The sequence below is a fragment of the Mercenaria mercenaria genome, chromosome 9 (genome assembly GCF_021730395.1).
Source record: "Mercenaria mercenaria strain notata chromosome 9, MADL_Memer_1, whole genome shotgun sequence".
NCBI lineage: Eukaryota > Metazoa > Mollusca > Bivalvia > Venerida > Veneridae > Mercenaria > Mercenaria mercenaria.
The window spans coordinates 3,092,984-3,103,988 of NC_069369.1; the positions used below are offsets into that span (position 1 = coordinate 3,092,984).

The 11,005-nt window shown below is 40.1% G+C and overlaps 1 protein-coding gene across 1 annotated transcript; it reads right to left on the bottom strand.

The window, feature by feature from the left end:
• Positions 1 to 1,215: 1,215 nt before the first annotated feature.
• LOC128559642 (uncharacterized) lies at positions 1,216 to 4,514 on the bottom strand. The gene is made up of 3 exons (XM_053551946.1): positions 4,187 to 4,514; positions 2,480 to 3,950; positions 1,216 to 1,501 (listed from the first exon to the last, which is right to left on the bottom strand). Exons 1-3 carry the CDS (start codon positions 4,512 to 4,514, stop codon positions 1,216 to 1,218), a joined length of 2,085 nt encoding a protein of 694 aa, XP_053407921.1.
• Between the last annotated feature and the right edge of the window lie 6,491 nt (positions 4,515 to 11,005).

An 11,005-nucleotide genomic window follows, 5' to 3' on the forward strand; every position in this document is an offset into this window, starting at 1 on the left:
ACTCTTGCTAGAGTAATTTCTGGTCTGCAGAAAGCTCCTTCCATCCTCTTGGTGGCCACTTTCTCGATATTCTCCCTTCTTCGATAGTCACAACTTCATCCTCATTCCATCCTCTGCGAGCTGGTGGAAACAGGGGCATCCCACCCATGCGCAACATTTTCGATGCCCTATAAGCGAAGCTTACGTTTTTCGGTGGAACATGAATAAGTTCACTTGAATTCATCGTGCTAATTACGTCACGTTTTGGAATTGCAATTTTTCTGACGGTCGACTTTATTAGCAATGGTGGGCCGGTCAGACCAGCATTCAATGCTGCTTCTTGTAAAATATCAGAGACCACATTGTTACCCATAGGTGCAGAGTCATTCGATTCACTTTGTAGATTTAATTTAGGGGGTTCGGCAATCTCTGTGTTTTCCATAGGAGCCTGGTCATGTAAATCAATTGGGGGTGTCATGTGTGGCGTTTTCAGTAATTTCAATGTCTTTCACAAATGATGGATCTTGTAAATCATTTGGAGTTTCATGTTTGGTGTCTTCAGTAGATTCAATTTCTCTTTCATTGATCTCACTAAGTACTTTTGTGGCTATGAAAGTTTCATTATCATTCTCAGGCTGATCATAAGTTGTTATTGTCCCTGTAGCAAGTTTGTGGGTTTCTGTTTGAAGTTGTATTAGGGGCCCCACAATGTCAGTAACGCTACTAACTGGCAGATCCGGCTCACTGACTGCCGTCTTTGCTCTCTTTGGCGATGGATTTATCGTCTCGAACTGCACTCTTTTGATCTTTATTGAACTAATTAGACTTGAATGTACTTTCAACTTAGCTGCAACTGACGCTCTCAGACTTGGTGCACTCTCGGTCGTTGATTTATCGAAAGACTGATGACCTGACTTACCTGTTGTCCCAGCCATAATACGTGCGAGGGCTCTCATTGCTAACTTGTCATCGTATAAGTCCGGGGTGAAATATACTCTGATCTTATCTTCATCATTATAGCATGTCTGCATTTGGAGCCAAATTAGTGCTAAGAGAAGTGTGAAGTACTTTCAACGTTGACTGGTGGGTTGGAGGGTTCACCACCTGCAATTCAATTGGCATGTGGAATGCGCTGTCGTCAGCATCCCGACCATCCAAAATCTGCTGTCGTGTGCGGGTAGAGCCCTTACATTTCTCCACCCATTGCAACATTAGAGTTCTTAACTTTACTGCTGCTTATGACAATCTGTCAGAAGGGCAACAGAACTCTTTGTATTTTTCCGGGTTGATGGCAAGATAGAACCCGTTAGCCTCCGTGAACGTATCATCTGGTACATCTTTGATCTCTTGTTTGTGTCTCTTCCCACAGTGAGTTTTCAGGTCAAATACTCTTTTATAAGTCTTTTCCTTAGGGCAGAATGGGCATATTACTGCCAAATATGTGTGCTCTTTACCGACATGTTGCTTCAATAATTTTCTACTCTGAAACCTCTTGTTTTGACACACTGGACATCTCTCCATACTGCAAGACAAATAAACGTTCTCGTCGAAGTAAATATAACATTTCTTTATTGAAATGTATTCAAGTATTACTACATTGTGCCAATGTTACTTTAAAGACTTTAATTGTTTATTTTAATAATTCACTAAAAATAAAACTGTAAGTCATAGTCACTTTAAACAAAAGTTTATGTTTATATATTAACTGATAATAGAGCCCATTGGGTTGTGTCCAATCCATGAAAGTTTCTATACATTTTTCTATTGTCAACACTTTAAAAAAATAGCATGCACACGTGTCCGCATTTAGTTCTATTAACAATTTTAGACCGTCAACGGCTTCAAATTCGGTTTCTACCAATGTTACACAAATTTCTTTAGTTTCGTTCTAACTCGTACTTGATGCACACATTCCAATTTCACATATATATGTGCCATCAAACTAATCTTTCCTTTGCAAGCCGCAGGTGCGTCCCATACAGGGCCGCCACCGATACAGTCAATAAACTTCACACTTTAGACCGCGGTTATACATCTCGCACGGCACATTAATCAGGTATTAGCGCGTACTTGATGCGCACACTACATATGTGCCATCAAACAGGTCCCTCCTAAAACAAACGGTTAAAAGATGGATGGTACCGGTCCATCAATTACAGTCATTGTAACTTCATATCCAAGACCACGTCCGGTGCGAATCTAACTTTATTACATGATTGATTTCACAAAACTCGTTGATTGTATCAACTTCGTTAACAACCTAAAATTATCATAGATAACTGTCTCACAATTGTCTGTAAATCAACACGGTACAACTAACTCAACGGACTAACACTTTAACTGATTGCACGCTGTACAGCGCACTTTCCACTTTGGAGGATTTCGACCATGGTATGGAAGGAGGCGGTCGACATGGTATACTTTTGACTTCGTCTTTGGTGACATCTGGACTAAATATGTAACATCATCAAGCTGCTTAACTACGATGTATGGACCTTACCACTTTGAAGTCAGTTTTGTACAAACACCAACACATCGTATGGGATTGTAGAGCCAAACTGGCTGTCCTTCCCTCATAGTCCTTTTCTTTGCCCTAAGGGCATAGTGTCTTTTCTGATATTCTGCGGTTTTACGCATACATTTTCTAGCATGCTCATGGACACTGACCAGAGCATCTTGAAGTTTCTCTACATAAGCAGGGACGTCGGTTGTTTCTTGATCTTCTGGTTTCCCGACTACAGCTTCGATTGGCATGACCACATTATGTCCCAGGACCATCATATTTGGACAGGTGCCAATACTTGGATGAGAGGATGCCCTGTTACTCATAAGAAGTTGTGGTAGGTATACGTCCCAGGTTCTCTGGTTATCTTCACAATACATTGTTAACATTTTCTGCAGTGTTCTCATAAATCTCTCAGCGGTCCCATTTGCCATTGGACGCATGCTACTGGTTTGGTCCTTATCAATGTGAAGAAATTCACAAATTTCCTTGAAAAGAGTAGACGTGAAGTTTGTACCCTGATCTGTAAGTATATGCATTGGAGTCCCGAACCGACATATAAACTCGTTCACTAATACCTTTACAATAGTCTGTGATTCCTGGCCCGGAATTGCGTAAGCCTCTGTCCATTTTGTAAAGCAGTCAACAACCACAAGTATATACTTATTTTTCGATTCTGAAATGGGAAAAGGACCAAATATATCCAATGCTAACTTTTCCATTGGTGCACCGACACGGAACTGTTGTAGCGGATCTTTCATATTAGCAGTTGTCTTCCTTGTGACACATTTATCATAGGTTGAGCAGTATTTAGACACAGCGTCCTTCATACCCGGCCAGTAGAACGATTGTTTCAGCTTATATATCATCTTGTCGGATCTTAGATGTGCTGACGAAGGTATATCTTGAAAATAGTGAAGCAGACTTTCACGTTTGCTGGAAGGTACTACAAGCAGTGCTCTATCCACACCTGTATTGGTTTCAAAGTAATTGCGGTGCAGAAGTCCAGCATCTATTTGCAGTCGATCCCATATACGCCACAATGTTTTCAAGACTGTCGTTCCACTGGATACTTCATCCCATTTAGGTCTATCAGCATTGTTCACCTTGGCATGCAAAAGTGGAACTATGTCTGGGTCAGAACTCTGTGCTTGTCGCAAACTTTCTGGGTCAAAGTCTTCCAAGTAGGATCTGTCGGGACCACTAGTTCCAGGTTGGGTCACTCTTACACACTCTCCAACAACCTGTTCTTTGGTTACATGCTCCTCTTGCACATGTATGTATTGCAAATACGAGGGATCACATTCATCATCGTCGTCACTCTCAGTCTCACTTAAGCGTTGTTGTCTCACACACACTTTACAGGGTCTTCTTGATAACGCATCAGCATTTGAATGCTTCAAACCGGCACGGTGGACAACTGTCAAGTCATATATCTTAAGTTCTTGGACCCATCGTGCTATCTGTCCTGACAGTCGTTTCAATTACTTTATCCAACTCATTGCCACATTGTCAGTCCGTAGCAGTGTCTTCTGTCCACATATATACTAACGGAAAGTTCGCAAAGCTGTTACTACTGCCAGAAGCTCTTTCCACGTAGTACAGTAGGATTGTTCGTGTTTGCTCAGTGACTTGCTCATGTATGCTATGACTTTTTCATGGTCGTCCTGTTTCTGCGACAATACTGCACCCATTTATCGCTACCATCTGTGTCAAGAATGAACCCAATATCACGTAGTGGATATGCGCTTGTCAATGCCTCTTTCAGTTGAATAAAAGCTGACTCTGCTTCCGAAGTCCAAATGAATTTTGCACCTTTCTCGCACAACTTATGAAGGGGGCGTGCAATACCAGCAAATCCAGGGACGTATCGGCGGTAATAGGAGCATAGGCCAAGGAAACTTCGTATTTGTTTCGCTGATGTGGGTTGAGGCCAATCCTTTACTGCAAAGATTTTATCAGGGTCAGTGGCCACCCCTTCTTCAGAGACAACCGGACCCAGAAATTTCGTCTTGGTCTGAAAAAGGCGCATTTGGATAGTTTTAATTTCAGATTTGCAGCAAGGAGGCGATAAAATATATTGCGCAATCTTCGTAATCCTTCTGCCACGCTATTGCTTGGGGAAATGATATCATCCATGTATAACAGCAGTTCAATCCACTGAAAGCCTCTAAGAACATCTTCCATCAATCTTTGGAAGGTCGACGGCGAGTTTGCTAGACCAAAGGGCATGACAGTCGACTGAAATAGACCTAGGCATGTACTGAACGCTGTCTTTTGTCGGTCTTCGGGAGCCATTTCCACCTGCCAGAATCCTGACGACAAGTCCATCGAACTGTATTATTTCGAATAGGCTAACGGGTCCAGACATTCATTCACTCTAGGGAGTGGATATGCATCTTTTACTGTTAAACTAATCAAAACCCTGTAATCGACACAGAATCTGACACTTCCGTCCTTTTTTGTCACTAGAACAACTGGCGAGCTCCACGGACTGTTTGATTCTTCTGTAACACCTCTCTCTAACATGCTTTGTATTTCTGCTCGTTCAGCCTCGCGTTTAGCCATTGGCTGTCTTCGTGGAAGTTGTCGGACCGGCAATGCATTACCTGTGTGTATGCGATGTTGAACTCTATCAGTTTTACCAAGATCATCAGAGGATTTTGCAAATACTGCTTGGTAATCGATAAGGAGATCTTTGAGTTGTTCAGATTCTTCTGCAAAAATATTTTTAGAATTTCTCTCTAATAAGTCTTTTAAATGTTCAGGTAATTCCCGTTTGATCTGCTCATTGCTTTTGGATTCTGTGCTTATATTTCTGGTAATTTTTGCTTCTTTGTCGATACATGTATAAGGTTTACATTGTCCCACAGCCTGCTTAGAGTGTAAAGTAATATCATCACTCGAACAATTCACGAAGTTAACATGAAGGTCATTGCTAGCCGTCTGTACAACACCAGGTACTATGGCAGCATTATCTATGGTAAGTTTAGTTGGTTCAGTGAGTCCATACTCTGTTAACTTTTCAGACTGGTCAATGTCAACAGGTAACCAAATAGCGGAATTGGCTGGAACAGCTGTTGTTCTTCGAACAAGCACTCTACACGAAATTGATTTCTCACTGCCAATCCAAATTTTGATCTTGTTAAATTCAATGGTAATATGACCTTCCTTGTAATTTACTTCATAAGCGTAGGTGAATAAGAAATCCGGTCCAGTTACTGCATCCTGGCCTATATCACAAATTAACACAGTTTGGGTAAAAGAATGGTTGTTTTACCAATTGTACGGATTGTTCCGCCACTTGCATCATGTACAGGATTTGGAAAAGGTTCTAGTGTGGGCCGTTTGTCAATTTGAATTTCATTGCATTTTCTTTCAGATAGTATTGTGACAGTGGAGCCATTGTCTATCAGAAATTCACATTCGACACCTAATATTCTACCATTTGTATAGAAACCATTGTCAAATTTCTTATCCAATATATGTCCTGTTCTTACAGAGTCTGATGGGTTTATTAACTGTAGGCCTTTTCTCCTCAGATGTCGAAGCCCGGCCTACTGACTCGACATCCTCCAGTTTAACAACTCAGATCCAGAGCTCTTTTGGGAGGTGTCAGACCTTCTCTGACTTTAAAAAATTTCTTCTTTTAGTACTTAAGTTGTTGTGATTATGGTATGCATTGTAGTGGTCTCGGCTGTTTTTCGGACATTCCCTTTGTAAGTGTTGATCTGAGTTACAGATGTAACATCTAGGCCTACGGCTATTTCTTTGTGGCTCAGTCTTAGTTCTAACATCTTCTTTCTTCTCTTCCTTAGTCGAAACAGCTTTTTCGACTACTTCTAACCTTGAATCAATCTTCTGTAAGACATTGGTTAAATGTGGCTCCATACCACTTGTATCGATTGCACGAACATTGCTTTTTGTCTGTTTGCCCTTGGGTTGTCCAACTATTGCTTCATAACGCTCAATGATGCTTGCTGCTTCCTGCAGTGTACTGCAGTTTCGATCCATACATCTGTATTTAGCTTCCACGGATACCAGTTTGTAAAGCTGGTTTAATTATATCTTGGGCTTTGCTGTCAAGTTGGTAATATGCTTTCTTTGTCAACTGCCTGAGATCGTCACAAAGGGCAATAATACTCTCTCTCTGTTGACGTTTTCGACTTTCAAGGAGGTTTAGCCACTTCCCTTCATGGACACTGCCGCCAAATCTGTGTTTCATTTGATCAATCAATGTTTGGTAATTTCGTTGTTGTGATAGATCCAAATTCATGTAAAAGGTACGAGCCTGACCCCTTAAGCACGAAGCGAGGATAAGTGCTCTCCTTGAATAAGACCATTCACCTAGATCGGCACAATTCTCAAAATGAGATAGGTATTCTTCCCATAGGGTATCACCGTTGTATGATTCTGGTTTGATTGAGGGAAAGCGTTGTTTTGTGGTCGATCATAGCTGTAGGATCGCGATAATGGTTTGTTCGAGGAGGAGCGTAAGGGTAGACCATCTGATCTGGGTAAAAATTGCTATGATTGCCTTCATTGAAATCTTTATTCTGTCTGTATTGTTCGGAATGGCGTCTATAGCAGTGTTGTCTGTTAGGGCTAAGATCCTCTTCACCAGATCTCCAGCCTTGTCGGTAGTTAAGTTCATATCTCTCCTTATGTTACTACGCTGGTCAGAGTGGTCACGTAGAGTCCTTACATCACGACCCATCTCTGAAGACTTTCTACGGGAATGACCCCGCCCATAGCGATGTGGAGAGATCATCAAATCTAGGGTTCTATGTGTGTCCCTGCTAGGCCTGAAGGATCTCGGTGGTGTGGCATCAGGTTGGTGTCTTGAGGAAGACATACTTCGTTGATATTCTGTAGACAGATAGTGTCGGCTGACTCCAAGGGGAGGTGTATGGTGATCGTCCAGGTCTGGTCTATACATACTAGGCTGGTCTCGCCTAGATGTGTTGGACTGGTCTCGTCCAAGGGGTGATTCTATAGACTGGTTTCGCCCTAGGGGTGAAAAACCGTTCTGGTGGCGCACAGGAGGCGTTACGCTGTGCTGGTGGTGCACAGAAGGCGTTACACTGTGCTGGGTGTTATCCTGTCGACTTCTGGATAGTGACACACTCGGTGAACTAAGTACATTCCTAGGTGACGACATAGCACTATGCCCGTTTGATTCATTGTCAGATGTGTCAAGATCATCATTAACATTGAACACTCTATCAATAATATTGAATTGAATTTCGGGATCTGAATTACTATCTCTGCTCATGATTATTGTTTTTTTTTTGCTAGTCGTTTTTCAAAATATATTTCGTCTATTTCAAGACGCTAGCTATCCTTACTCCTGACACCAAAAAATGTTAGCAACGTCACTCTATATATTTACTTCAGGATGACAACATAACGGAAGTCGATTTCAAATCAACACAATTTTATTTAGAACAGCATTTAAAACAAGTGTTTACTATATAGCAGAATGTACCGACGGTATTTCTAGTTCAGAACGGCATTCTAACATGTTTTACTTTCTAGCAGAAAATGCATTTTGCGAACGGTATTGCTAGATCTAATTCAGAACGGCACTATCACATTATACTGGCGAGCGGTATTTTTGACTTTCCAGATTTTATTGTCTCATTGAACGTTGGACACAACCCATTTGAATATATTTACTGCACTTACGTGAACGCCTTGGGAACAAATTGTGCACCCCTTGTCGCAGATTTGTTTTTATATTGTTATGAAAGAGACTTTATGTTGAGCCTTTCTCCAGATACGCAGGCAGATACCCTGAAATCCCGAAAATAAGCCGCGGCTTATTTTAAATATTCGTAAGGATTTGGTGGCTTATTATCAAGACTGGCTTATTTTTGAGTGCGGCGAACTTTTGAGTGCATATATTCAGTAACGGTTTAAAAGCCGGCGTATTTTCGAGTACCGAAGTACTGAAGATAATTATGGACGTCATATATTTTGCTTTATAGTAAAAACATCAACGTCGGTAAATACTTATATTTCTGGCATATCAGTTTTGTTACAGTTTGTTACAATTTCTTAATGAAAATAATCCGATGCTAACAGATAATTACCCATTAAAAAGTTTTGTCTGGCCTCACAAACAAATACGCCTATGATATAATCGGCCAACTGGTATGAATAACTGATAAACACTGCATTCTGTTATAAAGACCGGTCATGTAAATTAGCAGAACTGAAGTGACAATAAGTGTTTAAGGTTTAAAACATTAAGGCAGGAATTTTATTGCTTTAAAAAAATTTAATTTGTCCAGGCTTTTAAACTTCAGAACAGCATGCATTGTTTTAAGTGTTTTATTCCAAAGTATGTTTTATTGCTATTACATGTTGAAATAAATCTGCGGTAACTTATATGGTATCCTATACTATTACTGATAAAAAAACTGGACGGCTTATTTTTGAGTGCGGCTTATTTATAAGCCCTTTTTACCTGTAGTAAAATGGTGGCTTATTTTCGAGACTGGCTTATTTTCAAAACCGGCTTATTTTCGGGGTTTCAGGGTATTATAACTGCATTTAATAATACATCACGCTAGCTGGATGATATTCTTAATATGGATAATCCGTTTCTGGTCAGTTGGTGGGTACTATTTATCATAGGGAGCTTCAGTTAATTAAAACTAACAATTCGGATACTGATGCTGCATTTTTAGATTTACATCTCTCTATTTATGATACTATTATACATACCAAAATTTATGACAAGAGGGATAATTTTAATTTTAGTATTGTAATTTTCCCCATTTGGATGGGGATGTACCTCAGGCTACATCTTATGGGGTATATATTTCTCAATTAATTCGGTTTGCCAGAGCTTGTAGTCATGTCAAGCATTTCAATTAACGTAATCAATATATTACAAGTAAAATTCTTCAGCAAGGCTACCGTTATTACAAATTGCGTAAATATTTTGCTAAATTTTACTATCGTAATTCTGATTTAATTTTAAAATTCAATAGTAATTTAAAGACACTTCTGCGAGAAGGTATTTCTAAACACGATTTTTATGGGGATGTGGTTTACAAACTTCGTAAGATCTTGGGTCATGGTAATTTTCCAAATGTATTTGGTAAAATTATAAAACGTTTTATTAAAAGAGGTTACGACCCAACTGTTTGAGACATACCGCATGTTTAGTATTCAACCCGTTTACAGCTGGACACTACGCTTCCCTCTTTGATTGTGTCTGACGGAAAAGGGGGAGGACTCTATGATAAGCAGTTTTTAAATCCTACCAGGACTGAACTGTTTTGATATCTGTCTTCTGGCCTGTTTCGTCGGGCCCTTAAGGGTGTTTCTCTTGTTGCTCTGTCTTCTGAAAAGGCATTGAGTACATACGTTTTTGGTTCTAAAATAGAGAAATGTGGAAACTTCACAGATCGCTCAACACGACAAAAACGAAAATGTTTGCTTTTTATATATTTATACACGAGCATTTTTGTGTTTTACATGCCATGCCTTTTTGTTTCCATTACGTGTGTTAGAGATTCACCTGGAGGAGATTACTTTTATTTACACTGTCCCGTGTCTTTGGAACATGGTGGGGGTAAGAGTGAGGTTGGGTGCGCACCATAAACCGGTTTAAGCTTCCCAGTGGTGTTTTTGCCACTGACCGTTCCAAGGCGGTGCCCCACTGTGTTCCTTTGTTTGTTCGTTTCGTCCTAATGTGTTGGCTTTGTGTGTGTGCGCATTTATGTGTTTGTGGTGTGCGCGTCTGCGTGCTGTGGGTTTCGTTTTGGGGAGGCTGCGTTTTTGGTATGTGGCATTCCCTGTTTGATATTTGTCTTTGTTTTTTTTTACATAGCTGTGGTTACCCTTATAAGTTTATCAATAAGCATGTTTTAGATTTTGACGGTTCATCCTGTCCAATTACATTTAACAAGCTAGCCAGTAGACTATCATTGCGAAAAAGCTTCTGAACAGAGTAAAAAAGGGTTGTTTTTTGAAACCATGCTACAGAGTACAAGTGAAATGTAAGGCCTTGTTACTAACAAATAGAAAACTCCACAATAAAATGAGAAATTATATTGATAGAACCAATAACTTGTTTGATCAATAGAACTTTATGGGATGCATAGGTAATGGTATAGATATTGTCATACATTGGTGTAATCCTTGGTGTAAAACTTTTGTAGTGTTAGGCGGTGACCTGCTGGGTTTACCTTGTGGCATTCAGTTAACTGTATAAAATTAGTAAAAGGTAACACATAATTTGCATACATGTTGGCTGCAGGTTTAAAGTTGAGGATCATGTGTTTCTAAGGCGGTGCCCTACTGGTTTTTTAATTGTACTTTTTAGATGTTCTTGGATCACCTAGTCGACGGTGTTGATGTGTTTCGTTCTTCTCACCAGATGTATGGTTGTTCGTTTTGACTGTTTCCCAAGTTACAGTGTCCCACGGGTCCGTTCTCGGACCAAAATTTTTCACAATGTACACTAAACCAGTTGGTACAATATGCAAGAAACATAGACTAAATCAT

Excerpts from the sequence above, each read along its gene's own strand:
- LOC128559642 (XM_053551946.1), bottom strand. The coding sequence starts at position 4,514 with ATGCGCCTTTTTCAGACCAAGACGAAATTTCTGGGTCCGGTTGTCTCT. Across the intron at positions 3,951-4,186 it reads GTTCATTCTTGACACAGATG|GACAGATAGCACGATGGGTC; the intron begins GTAGCGATAAAT and ends AACGACTGTCAG. Across the intron at positions 1,502-2,479 it reads ACAAAACTGACTTCAAAGTG|TATGGAGAGATGTCCAGTGT; the intron begins GTAAGGTCCATA and ends TTTGTCTTGCAG.